The sequence below is a fragment of the Plectropomus leopardus genome, chromosome 17 (assembly GCF_026936395.1).
Source record: "Plectropomus leopardus strain MGB_pleo_1.0 chromosome 17, ASM2693639v1, whole genome shotgun sequence".
NCBI lineage: Eukaryota > Metazoa > Chordata > Actinopteri > Perciformes > Serranidae > Plectropomus > Plectropomus leopardus.
In genome coordinates, this window is record NC_142192.1 from 2690864 (window position 1) to 2711859 (window position 20996).

General features: G+C 40.2%; 1 protein-coding gene across 1 annotated transcript in view; it reads left to right on the top strand.

Moving 5' to 3' along the window:
• Positions 1–835: 835 nt before the first annotated feature.
• The window catches only part of LOC121940659 (uncharacterized), a 42092-nt gene continuing 21931 nt past the window's right edge, over positions 836–20996 (top strand). Inside the window, exons 1-3 of the mRNA XM_088090053.1 lie at positions 836–1245; positions 1891–1968; positions 12241–12318. Of these exons, the coding sequence (XP_087946179.1) occupies positions 1230–1245; positions 1891–1968; positions 12241–12318 (172 nt within the window). The 5' untranslated portion in view covers positions 836–1229. The remainder of the gene's footprint in view (positions 1246–1890; positions 1969–12240; positions 12319–20996) is intronic.

The window sequence follows — 20996 nt, forward strand, 5'->3', positions numbered from 1 at the left end:
GTTTAAATAAACAATTTGACAGTATTTCTATCTTTGCTGAGCAAACGTTGTGTGAAAGGCCATCCCATATAGATTCCTGACTCAAACATAAGCCTGTTAAGTTCAGTAATGTAAGCAAATAATAGACCCGGATATTTCTTGAAGTTTTACTGTTTGTTAGTAATGGCGCATCAACATATACCAATTTGTGACCTTGGTACTATTACCCGTGCTAGTATTATTTATCTATATATACCAATACACTACTTTGAAAACATCTCAGAAATGGTGAAAATATACAGATTTTTTTTCTCATATACGTATATCATGGAAAAACATTAAATACTTGATATTTACAAGAGTGAATATCCTTTTTTGTTTCATAAAAATTGTGAATTCATCATCTTACCACCTTTGCCATAAAAGGCCAGAGTCAGTCATTTGCTGTGAATGTACTGTCAGATGTATGTGCTTCACAAGTCCACTGAAATGAGCGAAATGTATAAAGGTAAGACTTCCTGCTTTTACGTACCCAACTGAACATGATTATTCTTCAGAATACTTATTTGAAAATGGAAAAACACAGGCTGTCGTGATCAGTACAACAGTGTTGATTTCCTTGTTGTTTCCCTTCCTGCCCAGACAAGTTGAAACCGAGGTTACGAAACCTGTTTGTGGCTTGAAGGCAGTACAAGAACAGGGAGTGGCACAGGGTTTGTTAGAGCTGCAAGCAAGGCTGAGCCTGTGACAGAAGGCAACACAGTGAAGGCTTCAGTCTCCTCGGCAGCAACGGTAATTATTCTCATTTAAAGTTTTTGATTCAGATTTTCTCACACTTTGGATTTATTTATTTCAGTCTTTAGGAGGGTATCTATGTTTCAACAGTTCAGTAGGCTGCTATGAACAGTGATAATGGAAAACTGGCTAGTGCTATTTTTGTGACTTTTATGTCGCTTACCTGACATTGTTTCCGCATTTAAAATTTCTGCATGTGATTTCACGTTTCATATTTGAGGTAATGACAGTGTAGAAACAGGGGCGAGGGGCCAGGACGTATTGAGCTTAAGACCTTGAGGAGTTTTGGTGTGCCCTTCCATTGGTTTGTGGACTGCCATTTTAAAGACTCGAGTTTGGCATTTTGTTTATCGCCATTTTGTTGTTTTGGGTTTTTTTTCTTTTGAAGCCAGAAGTCACGGGTGGAAATACTCACTCTCCTCATCATACAGGAATAAGTTACTGTGCCATTGTTAATGTTATCAGTTTCAGGTCTGTGCTTTTCTTACTACGAAAAGTAAAATGTTAAAATGCTTTGTTATAATTCAGTGACTCATAGGTTTCCTGTGACGCAGTTTATATCATGCCTGATATATATGTGCTTAATGCCTAAAGATTTTTATAAACTCAAATTTGAAATAGATTTCAATTTACACAACTTTTATTTGTGAAAACATAAACATTTTTGTAGAAATATCCTGACATTTTCTGCATAAAAAAGCATTCTCTGTGTCCAAAAAACCCAAAAAAACAGCCACAAAAATGAATTTAAGTTTGATTTTAATTTAAGTCTCTGATGTTAGAGACACATTTAAGGCTGAAGTGTTACATTTGAACAATTATCCAATTTTCAAACAGGTTACAATTACCCGAAAGTTACATTTTAAATACAATTTTACAACTAGTAACTCTATTACTATTGAGATGATGCCGTTTGAAAAAAACAATGACATGAAAGTATTTACAGGTATCTTAACATTGTTAATGTTGATGTTTATAATTCCTTTTAAAAGTGCTTTTTACATCATATTTTGTTGTTGTGTTGTTTTATTTGCTATTCTGTCATGCAGCTTTATCGTTAAAGTTTTAAGTTTTGTTTCTTCCTCTTTTAAACTGAAAAATATCTCTTGTAAACAGATGGACAGACATTTAAAAAATCCCCGCAAGCATGCTCCAGGCACAATGAAAATGGAGGACGGTCTGAGGCAGAGAAAAGTAAGTGACACCTTTTTGTTAGCCCGTATTTCATTGTGTTTTCAGTGGTGTCAGCAAAAGAAAAATGTCCAAATTCATGAATTTATTCAACATTAAATACTAATTAATGAAACTGAATCTTTGATTATTATTGATCATTTTGACATTTTCCTTCAAATTTTTTTAAATTAAAATTTTTGATCAGATAAGCAATTTGTAGCTCCACTTAAGGTCACTAATTTTCATGTCGTGTAATGTCATGCTGTTAATCCACTACATTTCAAATGACAATACAATTGAAATCATACTTTTAGGTATGTCTTACTGACACACTGTCCAGACTGACAAATATAATAACTGCTCATAGAGGTCCATATAAGGACCGTACAAAGGGCTGTAGGGCTCACATTTTAACCAAAGGCCAACAGCACACACCTGTAATAAACTACTTTGTGTATTTGACAGATTTAGGTCAGATATTTCCCAGTGTTTTCAAAAGGACCCAGTTTCTGTGTTGATATTATTCCATCGTTATCGTTTCAGTATTTGAGCATAGGCTTTGAGTATTTTTCCACCACTACTTTTGACAATACACTATTTGTGTTGTTGTTGACAGAGAGCCAAAATGGAGATCGGTCCAGTGAGCCCCTGCCAGTAAGAACCAGTTTTTTCTCCTGTCCAGGATGGTTTAAATGAGAAATGACTAACAAGACAAGATGTACTGAGTAATGTACCTGTCTTTCAAGGTATCTTGTTACAGTGCACTGAGTGACCAGGTTAAAGATTGTAAAGAGGATTAAATATAAAGCAATAACAAGATGCTCCCAACATCAAAAATGATAACAACATTTTTCTCAAGAAACCCAGAAAATGCCAGAGCAAAAGAGGAACATGAAGTGACTGTCACATCTACATAAGAGATGTACAGATATGTCATTATCTTTTTAAACCAACAAAATGATCTTTCTCTGTATCATAGACTGTATGAAGTAATGCTATTAGCTACCGTGACATTAATGATAAAATTGGTGACTCCCGTTTTAAATCATCAAATTTGGCATTTCTGCCATCACAATATTGTTTTTTGGAGCCAGAAGTGAACATATTTGGGAAAGAAAGTTGAGCTGTGGACGAGCAAGGGGTGGATCTGACCGAAAACCTGAGGTGAGGCCTTGAAGCTCACACTCAAAAAGTTATATGTCATGAAGGATGAATTTAGCGAAAGACCTTTTTTTGTGGGCCGTAAATATGTTAATGTCCCCTCACTGGCATAAGAAACATAATGTGGCATCATGAACACGATACTTTCTAAATACTTTGAAGGAATTTCCTTAAATTTGGCACAAACGTTTGCTGGGACTTAGTGGGAGTAATTGGATTTGGGTGGTCAAAGGTCACTGTGACCTCACAAAAGAGATGTTTGGTCAAAACACAGAATTCATCCAAATCAATGCATTTGCTAATTCTGACAAAATTGCGTTTGCAAAAATGACTAATAGGATGAGTGAGGACATTAAAAAGTCAAAGGTCATCTTCACTGCGACATAATAATGTTCAGCCAAAACACGTTTATGGCCGTCAGGAGCAGAGGGAGAGACATGTGGTCATTTACTGAATGGGTGACACTAGTCTTGGGTGTCGACCATGAAACTTTGATAGGATAGATCTTCTGTGCTGCTGGATAGAAGGTGTGTGAGAAGCATCCACGTTTGAGAATGTGTAACTTGAGGTATTTTCCACTGTCATGGCTACAGTCTGGACATACATGGATGTCAACTGTAACGTGACAGCTTCATGGAGGCATAAATCTGGGAGGCGGCAGTTCTAGTTTTATTATGAGTGATTCTGATCAGAGAGAAGAACGTGTGACCCAAAACTCTGCTCTTTGCAAACCTGGAACCATCTACATTCTAAACGCGTCACCTATACGGTTCGATGATATCGCTAAAGATTTTATCACCCAAAAGTTGCATATCAGCCAGTATCAATAATTAAAACAATAAATGTGAAGTAATGACTGTTCAAGTTCCAAGGCTGATCTTTGCATCCCGATTGCGAACAAGATCACCAAGTTTGCTGAGGACACAGCTGTGGCGGGCCTGATCTTAGATAATAATGAAACGGCCTCCCTGAAAGAAGAAGAGCAACTGACCTGCTGGTGTCAGGACAACAACCTCATTCTGAACTTCAGCAAGACTAAGGAGATGATAGTGGACTCTGGGAAGAAGCAGAGAAAGAACTACACCTCCCATTATGTCAACCGGTCTTCCGTGGAGAGGTAGGACAGCTTCAAGTACCTTGGTGTCCACATCACCAAGAGCCTGACCCGGATGCTGCATACTGACACAGAGGTAAGAAAGGCAAGGCAGAGACAGTTTTAACTGGCACACCTGACAGACCTCCTGGCATTCCCTCAATTTCTGAGAAACTTCCACTCCTGCACCACTAAAAGCATCCTGACAGGGAACATCACTGCCTGGTACAGAAACAGCACTGAACAGGACCACAAGGCCCTGCAAACAATGGTTCGTTAAGCTGAAAACGCTGTAGGTGCTGCTCTACCTGCATAATGGATATTTGCACCAGATGCTGTAGAAATGAGGCCAGAAGAATCATTAGGGATCCCAGCCACCCCGATAACTGCAGTTTCACCCCACTGAGGTCATGAACAAGGTCCCAGTTACACCAGGAACCACGGAGCCGCTCAGGAGGAGCTCCTATGCTCAGGACAAAGCATTCTTAATGATGACACTGCCAAAGACTGTCCAGTCATACATGTAGATTCACTACTGCTGTCTTTTTTACACTTCTCAAACTGAAGGAACTGATGGATTACATTTCACTGGACTTGTATCCTATGATTTCATGTCACAAATAAATTGTTTGCTTGATTGATTGATTGATTGATACACCTGAATCAGAGATGTGTGAATTAGGACAGACAGGAACCATGAACCAAAATGACACACAGTTCTGACACTGGTCCTAAAACAGCTGATGATTCAGCACAGAAGAACTTGTACAAATGTGCTTGTGGTTGTTGAACACACAAACAAGACAACTGTTTTCACAATTAAAGGCTGCAAGATGGTTATCTTTTCTACCTTTCTTTTAGGCAGCCAGGTCAGCTGAGTGATCCACATCATGTCCTGCAGTGCAATGGAAAAAAGGTAGACTACACACATTTGCCTTACATATCTTTAAACCTTGCTTTGATAAGTATTTTCCATATTTCACAATTCAGCTTGTCTGGCATGTGTTGCAGGTCAAGATTATCTTACACTGGTGTCAGACCAAGTGTCCAAGAATAGACACGAGACTTTTGACTTAAAGAGTCCAGCTGGTGCCAGATGGAAGATCGGAGACCTGGATGACACCATTTATAGTGGACAAGATGACGAGTTGAATAGTTGGGGAAGAAACTATCTTCCAAAGATGGTAAGCATGCAGGTTGTAGGTGTAGTGGAGTGGACCTCATGCCCGTGTGACCAGCTCGTTCTGATGACCTGTGAGGACCGAAAGCTGTATGCCTATGATGGAGAGGAGCTGCATGAGGTGGCTTCAAGCCTAGTGGAGCTACAGGACAAGGGACTACAGTATCCAGCATCCAACAGATATTACGCTGGGGAGGCCTTAAAATCTATGGTGAGAGGTTACAGATAAGATGCTGACAACTAGCAGGGCTTTAGTTGTTGACCCTAATGCCTGGGACACATTGCATTTGTGAGCAGTGTGTGATGTCAACCTGGCCAAACTGCTGCATTTTGCATGCTCAAGGTGTTCACACTGGCAGTGTTGTTGTCACATCCGTCTGCAGAGATGCCTTCTGCCTTGAGTTCTGTATTTCCACACTTATAGCTTACTTCACTCATTTATGAAATCATGCAGCCTCTATATCGTCAACAACACGATCCTGCAAATGTTTCACAATAAAATGCCTTGTGTCAACAACTGTTGAGATTCTGTTGACAGAAATCTTGTCAGATGGCTTTTATTTTGAAATGGAAACAAGAATGGTTGAGTGAAACATATGTATTTATGTTTCCTCATGTCTTATTCAGATACAGACATTGAAACTGTAGTAAAAGGTGGTATAGAGTTGATGTAATTATAAAAACGTCATTTTCACTGTCTATTTCTGCTGACAACCACACTGAAAAATCAGCCACGGTTTCTGTAGATGTGCTAACTCAGACCCACCTGACCAGCACAGGCCACACAAGAAGTTTGACTGATTTAAACTGTTAACACATGCACCAAAAAACTTAAAAAAAAAAAACAAAAAAAAAAACAGGTTCTCCAACACTCATGCACTGATCATGCAGGCAGGGTGTTCCTGGCTAAAGAACTGATCACCTGTGGGCACTGACAACAATGTTTTGATTTTGTCTGTTTTGTGTAGCCGGAGGAGGAGTGGGCAAAAGTGAGGAAGCAGCGGGCCCAAGAGTTTGATGCACTGGTGAAGTCATTACAGCCTGCATTCCTTGAGAAACTCAAACTGATCAGTGAGAAAATAGGTGGGTACATTTCACTTTCAAAGGTTTAGGCCTCTTCCAGTTGTGTCATTAATCATTCAGTCATCCTTTTACAGGAAAGCCAAAGAACTCCTTCTCACAACATGCAAACTCAACACAGACACAGGTCCCCAAGCTGGGTGCAGACTCAAAACCCTGCTGTGTGTTGTGAAGGTAAAGCCTGAGACATTACCAGTTATCATTTAATGTTGTTCTTTATTTCTTCACTGCTTGTCAGAATTTTCTCAGGACTTTGTCTGCTGAAAGTCTACTGATAAAAGCTGTCTTTTTCAGGAGCTGTACATTGGTGCCAGTGGCCACCAGCACGGGGCACACGGGGCATCAGCTGCCACCAGATAGAGGATCAGCTTGGGCTCTATATGCTTCAATATATATGATCCCAATCAGTTTAAAAGGCCTTTATGCTATACTGTGTATAGTATATGGTTTACGTTTACACTTTATATGGTACTGATCCTCACAAGATCAAGTGTCTCTATAAATGAAAGGTTTATTAGCTTAGCTTATTAGCTTATTAGCTTAGGGCCGCAGAGAACGTCCATGTTTTTAAGAGCAGGCTCAAGACCCACCTTTTTAGCTTAGCTTTTAACTGATATTTATTTATTTTATCTCTACTTATTTAGCTTAGCATCTTATGATTATTTATATGTTAGCATTATTTTTATTGCCTATAGCCTTATTTTATTTATCTTATTGTTTGGTTTCACGTTACAGTTTACTTATTCTTAATATTTCTTATGTTCTCCAACTGTTTCCTCCGGGGAGCCCTCTGTGCCGGGAGCGGTGGTCGGCCGTGGCCACCTGGGTGCTGTCCTGTGGTGTCTGGGTGGAGGTTGGGTGTTTCTACCCCGCCTCCTCTGGTCGCCCTGTGTCGATGCTCCTGGTGGCCGTGGCGGACTAGCTGCTCTCGGTGCAGACGGTACCTCTGATGGCGTTTCCTTGCCGGGTTCATCTGTATTCAGCCTTGTGTACAATATCTTATTGCTGTTGTTGGGGTGTGTGCGTGTGTGTGTGTGTGTGTGTGTGTGTGTGTGTGTGTGTGTGTGTGTGTGTGTGTGTGTGGGTGTGTGCACTTGGGCGCGTGCGTACGGAGTGGGGTGGGGCATGAATGTGATTTTGTGCGGGGAGCAGGGAAGGATGGGAATGATTTTAACCTGTAAAGCACTTTGTGTTACTTTTTTGTATGAAAAGCGCTTTATTGATTTGATTAAACTACTCACTACACAGCAAAACTACTCCTAAAGGACTACAAATGAATGAGTTTAAGAATAAGTATGGATAAATGATGAAACAGTGAATACAGCAACAACACACAGTGAATAAAATGACTAAATGAACAAACTCATAAATGAAGCAACAATAAAAATGAGGGGATGAAAACCAGTGAGGAACTCAATTAGGTGTGACATCTGGACTCGATCAGGTGCACTGAAATAGTGCAAGATGATCAAGCAGATAAAAAGTTAAGATTAAAGAAAAGGCAATGTCAAGCATCGATCAACAGTAGAGAGGCAACCTATCCCATAAAACATGGGAGGAAAAGATAAAGAAGAGGCCTGATCAGAGAATAACCCATAATTGTATTAATGGGAGATCCTAATCTAGGTCTAACACTTCCTATGTGTCCCTATCATTTCAGAGCATCAACCCCATAAAAGCACCGGAAAGATCGTTTCACCTTCTCAGAAGTCTCGATGCAAAGGAAACGGTTCGCTCTGGAAAGTTGCAGTGTGGCCTTTGTGAGGACACTGGATGCTCGGTTACGCTCGTGCGGTTCCGGTGGCTGGCCTCGGTCGGTTTGAGCGTTGCAAACTCGGCTTGAGTTTGATCCCTCCATCTCTCTCTCTCCATGAACAGCTGGATCATCTTCTGACACCTCATGTGGCTGAGAGGGGATCACGATGACAGCTTATCAGGCTTCGTCTCATTCGAAGTCTCTCTTTGTCTCACAGTCTCACAGTCTCTCTCGTGCAAAGTCCTCTGGTTTTAAATCGTCATTTAGAACACATGAAGCACGGGCTGCTTCAAAAGGTCTCTTTTTCGAGGTAGATAAACAGCAGCTCACAGCATCTCAGGGCTGCAGCACAAGCTGGCATCCTCCCCTCCTCAAAGGAGGAGGAGGGGGGAGTCAAAAGCCCCAAAGCGCCAAAAGACCCCAAAAGACCCAAGTCCTTCGACTTCACTTGGGTTATAACTCCCGTGAAAAAAAGGGGTGTGGTGCTTGACCATCAAAGTCAAGCTGTTCTACTGTTTTAACTGTTCAGATCTAATTTCTTCCTAAAGTGTTGATAAAGTTCACTACGGGCCTTCAAATCTTCAACATTTGAAACCATGACGGTCTCCTCTGCTGATCAACACCAAACACTTATGAGAAAACCAAATAATTATTTGGCAGATCATTAACTAAATAAAACAGGATTAATCACATTTAACAAACATAAGGAATATGTGTGAAAATAAGTACGTGAAATACCACAGTGTCAAAACACTGATATAGTTAAAGGTTGTTAAAGATCCTATTTGAGTAAAGGTATACAAGTACTAGCATCAAACTATAACAAAGTATGAAAGTACTTATTATGACCAAAGGTCTATCAACAAAACCTATAATTAGAAAATCAAAAATTGCATGATTACAAAACAATACAGCATCTGCACACAACAGTGTAAAGGAAGGATAATTAAGATACAGATAGAGGAGATGCATATCAAAATGCAAGTCTGTACTAAGAGTATTTCCATTCAGTGTGTAGCACGCTGCTGGCAGGGGGTTACGAAAGGTCACACCCCTCCACACACACACAGGCACAGCCTGTGTTTGTGAGTTTGGCCTCAAAATCTGCAGGTAAGCAAAGTTCTCTTTCTGTAGGTATGAGACCTCCACACAACATTTCAAAGTGCGTTTTACTTTGAATACGAAAATCAGTTAATGTGGTCCTCTCTTACAGTCTGGAGATGTGCGGGTATGTCACGTGTTGGTTGTGCAACAAAGACATAAATTGTCCGTTTCTATGATGTAGAGATCTCCTGATGTCTCCTTGAGTCTTTGCAGGAGTTCAGTTGACAGCTCCTTGCCCCAAATGATTTGTAAGTTAACTCAAACTGTCGGTCAGGCAATAAAATCTGTCGTAATTTAGTTCTGCTTAGTTTAAGTAATAGTAATAGTAGTTAAGTAGTTTAAGTCCACTTTAATAAATGAAAAGTTTTTATTTGAAAAAAAGTCTGTTGATGAAATAGCTGATTGTGGATTGCACAGTGTTCCTTGGAGTGAGCACTCCATAACAAGTGGCTCTCTTGTTATGTTTTCTTTTGACCGATTTGGTTCATCCCCATATATATTTTAAAAAGTTCAAATCTTGTGTTGAGACTTTTGGTGGTGGGGTTGATGCAGTTTACATTAGTATTGTAGAATGTGCCTTATTGTCTTAACTGCTATTCAAGGATACATCAGCACATGAATAGTTCATATTTACAGCCGTGGAAATATTCATCAATGTTGCTGCTGTGTGCTGGCCCTTAACCCTATCATGTCCTAACTAAGAAAATGAGCAAAGGAAATCATTTTCTGTGCAGTGTCTTATTCATTGGGGCTTACTAATGGAAATCAATGTTTATTTTTTTTACAGAACCCCGGGGTTTAGATAGATAGATAGATAGATAGATAGATAGATAGATAGATAGATAGATAGATAGGTGCTTAAACCATGCATAAAATATAATAATATAATACTTTTGTCAATATGGACATACGACACACATGGCTAGCTTGGTAAGATTCTCTACAGTTCAATGATTCAGTTCATTGGACTGAAACCATCAAAGATGACAGTAATACTGGCAGAGTAAATAAGAGAAACTTCAAAGAAGAGGTTTAAATAAACAATTTGACAGTATTTCTATCTTTGCTGAGCAAACGTTGTGTGAAAGGCCATCCCATATAGATTCCTGACTCAAACATAAGCCTGTTAAGTTCAGTAATGTAAGCAAATGATAGACCCGGATATTTCTTGAAGTTTTACTGTTTGTTAGTAATGGCGCATCAACATATACCAATTTGTGACCTTGGTACTATTACCCGTGCTAGTATTATTTATCTATATATACCAATACACTACTTTGAAAACATCTCAGAAATGGTGAAAATATACAGATTTTTTTTCTCATATACGTATATCATGGAAAAACATTAAATACTTGATATTTACAAGAGTGAATATCCTTTTTTGTTTCATAAAAATTGTGAATTCATCATCTTACCACCTTTGCCATAAAAGGCCAGAGTCAGTCATTTGCTGTGAATGTACTGTCAGATGTATGTGCTTCACAAGTCCACTGAAATGAGCGAAATGTATAAAGGTAAGACTTCCTGCTTTTACGTACCCAACTGAACATGATTATTCTTCAGAATACTTATTTGAAAATGGAAAAACACAGGCTGTCGTGATCAGTACAACAGTGTTGATTTCCTTGTTGTTTCCCTTCCTGCCCAGACAAGTTGAAACCGAGGTTACGAAACCTGTTTGTGGCTTGAAGGCAGTACAAGAACAGGGAGTGGCACAGGGTTTGTTAGAGCTGCAAGCAAGGCTGAGCCTGTGACAGAAGGCAACACAGTGAAGGCTTCAGTCTCCTCGGCAGCAACGGTAATTATTCTCATTTAAAGTTTTTGATTCAGATTTTCTCACACTTTGGATTTATTTATTTCAGTCTTTAGGAGGGTATCTATGTTTCAACAGTTCAGTAGGCTGCTATGAACAGTGATAATGGAAAACTGGCTAGTGCTATTTTTGTGACTTTTATGTCGCTTACCTGACATTGTTTCCGCATTTAAAATTTCTGCATGTGATTTCACGTTTCATATTTGAGGTAATGACAGTGTAGAAACAGGGGCGAGGGGCCAGGACGTATTGAGCTTAAGACCTTGAGGAGTTTTGGTGTGCCCTTCCATTGGTTTGTGGACTGCCATTTTAAAGACTCGAGTTTGGCATTTTGTTTATCGCCATTTTGTTGTTTTGGGTTTTTTTTCTTTTGAAGCCAGAAGTCACGGGTGGAAATACTCACTCTCCTCATCATACAGGAATAAGTTACTGTGCCATTGTTAATGTTATCAGTTTCAGGTCTGTGCTTTTCTTACTACGAAAAGTAAAATGTTAAAATGCTTTGTTATAATTCAGTGACTCATAGGTTTCCTGTGACGCAGTTTATATCATGCCTGATATATATGTGCTTAATGCCTAAAGATTTTTATAAACTCAAATTTGAAATAGATTTCAATTTACACAACTTTTATTTGTGAAAACATAAACATTTTTGTAGAAATATCCTGACATTTTCTGCATAAAAAAGCATTATCTGTGTCCAAAAAACCCAAAAAAACAGCCACAAAAATGAATTTAAGTTTGATTTTAATTTAAGTCTCTGATGTTAGAGACACATTTAAGGCTGAAGTGTTACATTTGAACAATTATCCAATTTTCAAACAGGTTACAATTACCCGAAAGTTACATTTTAAATACAATTTTACAACTAGTAACTCGATTACTATTGAGATGATGCCGTTTGAAAAAAACAATGACATGAAAGCATTTACAGGTATCTTAACATTGTTAATGTTGATGTTTATAATTCCTTTTAAAAGTGCTTTTTACATCATATTTTGTTGTTGTGTTGTTTTATTTGCTATTCTGTCATGCAGCTTTATCGTTAAAGTTTTAAGTTTTGTTTCTTCCTCTTTTAAACTGAAAATATCTCTTGTAAACAGATGGACAGACATTTAAAAAATCCCCGCAAGCATGCTCCAGGCACAATGAAAATGGAGGACGGTCTGAGGCAGAGAAAAGTAAGTGACACCTTTTTGTTAGCCCGTATTTCATTGTGTTTTCAGTGGTGTCAGCAAAAGAAAAATGTCCAAATTCATGAATTTATTCAACATTAAATACTAATTAATGAAACTGAATCTTTGATTATTATTGATCATTTTGACATATTCCTTCAAATTTTTTTAAATTAAAATTTTTGATCAGATAAGCAATTTGTAGCTCCACTTAAGGTCACTAATTTTCATGTCGTGTAATGTCATGCTGTTAATCCACTACATTTCAAATGACAATACAATTGAAATCATACTTTTAGGTATGTCTTACTGACACACTGTCCAGACTGACAAATATAATAACTGCTCATAGAAGTCCATATAAGGACCGTACAAAGGGCTGTAGGGCTCACATTTTAACCAAAGGCCAACAGCACACACCTGTAATAAACTACTTTGTGTATTTGACAGATTTAGGTCAGATATTTCCCAGTGTTTTCAAAAGGACCCAGTTTCTGTGTTGATATTATTCCATCGTTATCGTTTCAGTATTTGAGCATAGGCTTTGAGTATTTTTCCACCACTACTTTTGACAATACACTATTTGTGTTGTTGTTGACAGAGAGCCAAAATGGAGATCGGTCCAGTGAGCCCCTGCCAGTAAGAACCAGTTTTTTCTCCTGTCCAGGATGGTTTAAATGAGAAATGACTAACAAGACAAGATGTACTGAGTAATGTACCTGTCTTTCAAGGTATCTTGTTACAGTGCACTGAGTGACCAGGTTAAAGATTGTAAAGAGGATTAAATATAAAGCAATAACAAGATGCTCCCAACATCAAAAATGATAACAACATTTTTCTCAAGAAACCCAGAAAATGCCAGAGCAAAAGAGGAACATGAAGTGATTGTCACATCTACATAAGAGATGTACAGATATGTCATTATCTTTTTAAACCAACAAAATGATCTTTCTCTGTATCATAGACTGTATGAAGTAATGCTATTAGCTACCGTGACATTAATGATAAAATTGGTGACTCCCGTTTTAAATCATCAAATTTGGCATTTCTGCCATCACAATATTGTTTTTTGGAGCCAGAAGTGAACATATTTGGGAAAGAAAGTTGAGCTGTGGACGAGCAAGGGGTGGATCTGACCGAAAACCTGAGGTGAGGCCTTGAAGCTAAATCACTCAAAAAGTTATATGTCATGAAGGATGAATTTAGCGAAAGACCTTTTTTTGTGGGCCGTAAATATGTTAATGTCCCCTCACTGGCATAAGAAACATAATGTGGCATCATGAACACGATACTTTCTAAATACTTTGAAGGAATTTCCTTAAATTTGGCACAAACGTTTGCTGGGAGTAATTGGATTTGGGTGGTCAAAGGTCACTGTGACCTCACAAAAGAGATGTTTGGTCAAAACACAGAATTCATCCAAATCAATGCATTTGCTAATTCTGACAAAATTGCATTTGCACAAATGACTAATAGGATGAGTGAGGACATTAAAAAGTCAAAGGTCATCTTCACTGCGACATAATAATGTTCAGCCAAAACACGTTTATGGCCGTCAGGAGCAGAGGGAGAGACATGTGGTCATTTACTGAATGGGTGACACTAGTCTTGGGTGTCGACCATGAAACTTTGATAGGATAGATCTTCTGTGCTGCTGGATAGAAGGTGTGTGAGAAGCATCCACGTTTGAGAATGTGTAACTTGAGGTATTTTCCACTGTCATGGCTACAGTCTGGACATACATGGATGTCAACTGTAACGTGACAGCTTCATGGAGGCATAAATCTGGGAGGCGGCAGTTCTAGTTTTATTATGAGTGATTCTGATCAGAGAGAAGAACGTGTGACCCAAAACTCTGCTCTTTGCAAACCTGGAACCATCTACATTCTAAACGTCACCTATACGGTTCGATGATATCGCTAAAGATTTTATCACCCAAAAAGTTGCATATCAGCCAGTATCAATAATTAAAACAATAAATGTGAAGTAATGACTGTTCAAGTTCCAAGGCTGATCTTTGCATCCCGATTGCGAACAAGATCACCAAGTTTGCTGAGGACACAGCTGTGGCGGGCCTGATCTTAGATAATAATGAAACGGCCTCCCTGAAAGAAGAAGAGCAACTGACCTGCTGGTGTCAGGACAACAACCTCATTCTGAACTTCAGCAAGACTAAGGAGATGATAGTGGACTCTGGGAAGAAGCAGAGAAAGAACTACAACCCCCATTATGTCAACCGGTCTTCCGTGGAGAGGGAGGACAGCTTCAAGTACCTTGGTGTCCACATCACCAAGAGCCTGACCCGGATGCTGCATACTGACACAGAGGTAAGAAAGGCAAGGCAGAGACAGTTTTAACTGGCACACCTGACAGACCTCCTGGTATTCCCTCAATTTCTGAGAAACTTCCACTCCTGCACCACTAAAAGCATCCTGACAGGGAACATCACTGCCTGGTACAGAAACAGCACTGAACAGGACCACAAGGCCCTGCAAACAATGGTTCGTTAAGCTGAAAACGCTGTAGGTGCTGCTCTACCTGCATAATGGATATTTGCACCAGATGCTGTAGAAATGAGGCCAGAAGAATCATTAGGGATCCCAGCCACCCCGATAACTGCAGTTTCACCCCACTGAGGTCATGAAGAAGGTCCCAGTTACACCAGGAACCACGGAGCCGCTCAGGAGGAGCTCCTATGCTCAGGACAAAGCATTCTTAATGATGACACTGCCAAAGACTGTCCAGTCATACATGTAGATTCACTACTGCTGTCTTTTTTACACTTCTCAAACTGAAGGAACTGATGGATTACATTTCACTGGACTTGTATCCTATGATTTCATGTCACAAATAAATTGTTTGCTTGATTGATTGATTGATTGATACACCTGAATCAGAGATGTGTGAATTAGGACAGACAGGAACCATGAACCAAAATGACACACAGTTCTGACACTGGTCCTAAAACAGCTGATGATTCAGCACAGAAGAACTTGTACAAATGTGCTCGTGGTTGTTGAACACACAAACAAGACAACTGTTTTCACAATTAAAGGCTGCAAGATGGTTATCTTTTCTACCTTTCTTTTAGGCAGCCAGGTCAGCTGAGTGATCCACATCATGTCCTGCAGTGCAATGGAAAAAAAGGTAGACTACACACATTTGCCTTACATATCTTTAAACCTTGCTTTGATAAGTATTTTCCATATTTCACAATTCAGCTTGTCTGGCATGTGTTGCAGGTCAAGATTATCTTACACTGGTGTCAGACCAAGTGTCCAAGAATAGACACGAGACTTTTGACTTAAAGAGTCCAGCTGGTGCCAGATGGAAGATCGGAGACCTGGATGACACCATTTATAGTGGACAAGATGACGAGTTGAATAGTTGGGGAAGAAACTATCTTCCAAAGATGGTAAGCATGCAGGTTTTAGGTGTAGTGAGAGTGGACCTCATGCCCGTGTGACCAGCTCGTTCTGATGACCTGTGAGGACCGAAAGCTGTATGCCTATGATGGAGAGGAGCTGCATGAGGTGGCTTCAAGCCTAGTGGAGCTACAGGACAAGGGACTACAGTATCCAGCATCCAACAGATATTACGCTGGGGAGGCCTTAAAATCTATGGTGAGAGGTTACAGATAAGATGCTGACAACTAGCAGGGCTTTAGTTGTTGACCCTAATGCCTGGGACACATTGCATTTGTGAGCAGTGTGTGATGTCAACCTGGCCAAACTGCTGCATTTTGCATGCTCAAGGTGTTCACACTGGCAGTGTTGTTGTCACATCCGTCTGCAGAGATGCCTTCTGCCTTGAGTTCTGTATTTCCACACTTATAGCTTACTTCACTCATTTATGAAATCATGCAGCCTCTATATCGTCAACAACACGATCCTGCAAATGTTTCACAATAAAATGCCTTGTGTCAACAACTGTTGAGATTCTGTTGACAGAAATCTTGTCAGATGGCTTTTATTTTGAAATGGAAACAAGAATGGTTGAGTGAAACATATGTATTTATGTTTCCTCATGTCTTATTCAGATACAGACATTGAAACTGTAGTAAAAGGTGGTATAGAGTTGATGTAATTATAAAAACGTCATTTTCACTGTCTATTTCTGCTGACAACCACACTGAAAAATCAGCCACGGTTTCTGTAGATGTGCTAACTCAGACCCACCTGACCAGCACAGGCCACACAAGAAGTTTGACTGATTTAAACTGTTAACACATGCACCAAAAAACTTAAAAAAAAAAAAAAAAAAAAAAACAGGTTCTCCAAAACTCATGCACTGATCATGCAGGCAGGGTGTTCCCGGCTAAAGAACTGATCACCTTTGGGCACTGACAACAATGTTTTGATTTTGTCTGTTTTGTGTAGCCGGAGGAGGAGTGGGCAAAAGTGAGGAAGCAGCGGGCCCAAGAGTTTGATGCACTGGTGAAGTCATTACAGCCTGCATTCCTTGAGAAACTCAAACTGATCAGTGAGAAAATAGGTGGGTACATTTCACTTTCAAAGGTTTAGGCCTCTTCCAGTTGTGTCATTAATCATTCAGTCATCCTTTTACAGGAAAGCCAAAGAACTCCTTCTCACAACATGCAAACTCAACACAGACACAGGTCCCCAAGCTGGGTGCAGACTCAAAACCCTGCTGTGTGTTGTGAAGGTAAAGCCTGAGACATTACCAGTTATCATTTAATGTTGTTCTTTATTTCTTCACTGCTTGTCAGAATTTTCTCAGGACTTTGTCTGCTGAAAGTCTACTGATAAAAGCTGTCTTTTTCAGGAGCTGTACATTGGTGCCAGTGGCCACCAGCACGGGGCACACGGGGCATCAGCTGCCACCAGATAGAGGATCAGCTTGGGCTCTATATGCTTCAATATATATGATCCCAATCAGTTTAAAAGGCCTTTATGCTATACTGTGTGTAGGGACTTACAAAAATACAGAATTACAAGGAAAGTGTGTTTTAAATCATACACGGGTATTTATAGGGAACTACATTTCCTATAAACTTGTTGTGGTGAATTGTAAAGTTCTGTCTAGTCAGCCAATAGATTTTCTGTAAAGCTGCACCTTAGCCAATCGGAATAGACTTTGTTGGTTGGTGGACGTAAACGAGGAAGGGAGGGAAAAAAAACCCGCAGGAGGAGGAGAGCACATGATGGCAGGAGAGGAGCGTGGCCGTTCAGCGAGCGAAGTAGAAAAAAACTAAGTTTAAGATCGAGGTGACTGATATTTGTAGACTTAAATACTTTTACAAGTACTGGCGCAAATATTATTTTGCAGTGAAATGTCTTGTGTGATACACTGTTTATCGACTCATTATACCGCAGTTTGAAGTGAAGTGCAGCTAGGCTAACCGCGTTTATTGTTTTCACTAGCTTTGGAAAAAGTGTTAAGTGTAAACTTGAAAAGCGTGGACGTTTAAGCTAGTATCGTCGTGAGGGACAATCAGCTATAAACGCCAGCCGCTTCTTCAACTGAGGATCGAGGGAGACGAGGACCGTGCCGGCTACCCAGCCTGTTACTGCCGCCTGGGAGGACGGACCCTGCCGCTGGACCTGCGTGGACACAGACGCCTACCTGCCACACCTTGCCTGTTGCTGCTGCCGCTTCATCATCATCCTTGCTCGCCGACTCTTCTGACCTGCTTCCTATTCTGTGTGGATTCGTGAGTAAGAGAAGTTTTTCTCTGAGACACGGAGTGTGTCGCTTCTCATTGAAGGATCGAGGATTTGTGTTTCTGTTGTGCACCAACTTAAGGGCCCCAACGGTTAGAAACCCAAGCGCTTGGTAATAACTGAACACATTTAAAAAGGGTTAAATTAACTGACCATAAAAATATTAATTCATTAAGATGTTGTCTTGTTAAAAATATAATTTATTGTGAGTGTTAGAGTTCATACGTGATTCTAATCTAAAAAACTTGAAGGTATTTCATTTGATATATTTTTGTCCTGGTAGGATAAAACAAAAAAAAAAGGGTAACATTTATTTTTAAGAGATAAAAAAAAAGTGTTTGAGGTCTAGATATCTTTTCATCTCATTATATATATATGACACATTTTGAGTTTAAAGGAGACGTATGTGAGATTTTCAATTTAAGCTAAAAAAAAAGTTAAAGGATACTTATGTGAATTTTTATTTGATCCTATTTGGCGATTTAAGGGTTTTTTGGTACATTGGTACTCATTTTGAGTTTATTGTGGTCAACAGAGACAACATTTACTTTTGGGACAGAAACCAAGATAAAAGAAAATAAATTAATTCATGTACATTGTCCTGAACATTTTATTTTCTGAAGCTTTATTAACATTTGTGATATTTACTATTGTTTCTGGGGAATTATAAGTGTAGCTCATAGAGGTTGAGTTAAGTAGTTCCACAGTGGAGGCACCGCTCTATTATTACCTTTTAGATACATATGCCTGTGAAGATAACATCTACTGGAAAGAGGGGATTTAGCCAATTCAACATCAACCGCTAAGCACTCAGGATCCTGTTCAGTAAATTTGAAATTTTAGCCCAGATAGATATTATACTTCCAGTGTCAGGAAGGGGTTACATTTTTGGAGGCACCGCTGGGATCCCCTGTTTACCAGACAGGCCAGAATTTTTTTTCTCTTTTTCCCTTTGCTAGTTCTTAGCTCTGAATATAAAGCCGGTAAGCAAGAAAAATAAGTGAAGTTGTCAGTGTTAGTTATTCACTTAAGTAATGGATTTTTCTCAAGCTGCTGAGTGGAGTCTGAAGCAGACTGCCAACCCTTCTCGTACCATACTACTGAGCAATGTACCACTAGAAACTAGTAGAGATACTATTGATAAGGTCTTGAACACAGTAAAAGTTTTTGGCCGTACCAAGATAGGTGAGCGACGTGGAGACTCTACGGGCACACAGTTGTTCATCTTAGTCGAGGCAAGCCTTGATTTAACCCCTGACTCTGTACCTGCACAAGTAGGCATTGATGGAGAAGCTGGACCGTGGACTGTGCACATTGTGGAAAGCCTTGCCCCCTTAAGTGCTGCTCCAGAAGAGGATTCTTTCCACACAAAGCTGATGTCACTACTTCAAGAGGAAGGCAAGTCAATGGAGGATTTTCGTGCCATTGTAGCAGAAAACCAAGCTCCCAAAACAGATGTGAACATGGATCTAGTGACTGCTATTGGCAAACTAATGGACAAGTGTAACCAAGTATCTACTGATGGACCTAGCTACAGAAAGCTGAGACTATTTTCAGGACTGAAACCTGTACCCCCAGGTGAAGAGGAGTATGAAGCCTGGATGGAGCAGGCTACACAAATGATCAGTGAGTGGCAATGCACTGATGCAGCCAAGAGACAGCGTATAGTAGAGAGTTTAAAGGGCCCTGCTGCTGACATTATTCGCTTTCTAAAAGTTAGCACTCCTACTGCCACGGCCACTGACTATTTATCTGCTTTGGACACAGCATATGGCACTACAGAGAATGGAGCTGACATATTGGCCAAGTTCCGACACACATTCCAGAATGAAGGCGAAAAACTGTCTGCTTTCCTGTATCGCCTTGACAAACTTCTTCATTGTGCCCTTCTTAAAGGAGGAATCCAAGCTGCAGACATGAACAGAGCTCGGATGGAACAGCTGGTCAAAGGTGCGCTCACTCATGACATGGTCGCACTCCGCATCAGGATGAGTCACACCCTGGATAACCCCTCTTCCTTCTCCCAGCTGATGCGTGAGGTGAGAGAAGAGGAAAATTGGATAAGTGCTAGAGAAGGAGTGAAAACAACTGTTACTGCAGCAACCACCACTGTACCACAATCCTCAGTGTCATCTGAACTACACTGCTTGAGAAGTGAAGTAAAAGAGTTGTCGGCTCAAGTAGCCATACTGTTGCGTGCTGCTCCAGTTGCTCCAAAACCTGAAAAACTGACCGCAAAGACCTCACCTCCTCAGCCCGCCCCAGAGTCTGCTGCTCGAGAGGCAACATCTAAAGTCAACACTTCCAGACCGTCAATGTCAAGCATTTTCTGCTACAATTGTGGGCAGGATGGACATACAAAACGGGATTGCAAAGAACCTGAAGATCTGAGAAAAGTTAATCAGAAGCTAATCAAAGCAAACAGGCACCAGGGAAACTCCCAAGGAGCCAGGTGAAGGAACGGCATTTGGCTCCATGTGAAATACGTTCCACCCACAGTTCATCCCCTGTGATGGCAGGCACAAAACGGTTGCCTGATGGTCTAGTTGGACCCCACTCCATTGCACCTGTGCAGATTGAAGGTGTTTATGCAAAAGCTCTCATGGACAGTGGTTCAGTAGTAACCATTTTGTACCGCAGTTTCTATGACACCTACCTGAAACACCTACCGATCCATCCACTTGAAGAACTTGAACTATGGGGTTTAAGCACTGAACAATACCCCTATGATGGTTATTTGTCCATAAAGCTTGAGTTCTCAGCTGCTGTGACTGGAGTGGCACAGACAGTTGACACTTTAGCTTTATTGTGTCCTGACCATGAGAAAGATGAAGATGTCGCCATACTAGTGGGGACAAATACCAAGTTGGTGAGAAAGATGTTCGAGTCCTGTAAAGAGCAAGCAGGTGAACAGTTCATGAGCACTCTGACCATACACCCTGCCCTCAGAGAAGCTTATGAGACCATTACCCAGTCTGATGCTTCAGAAGATGTGGACAA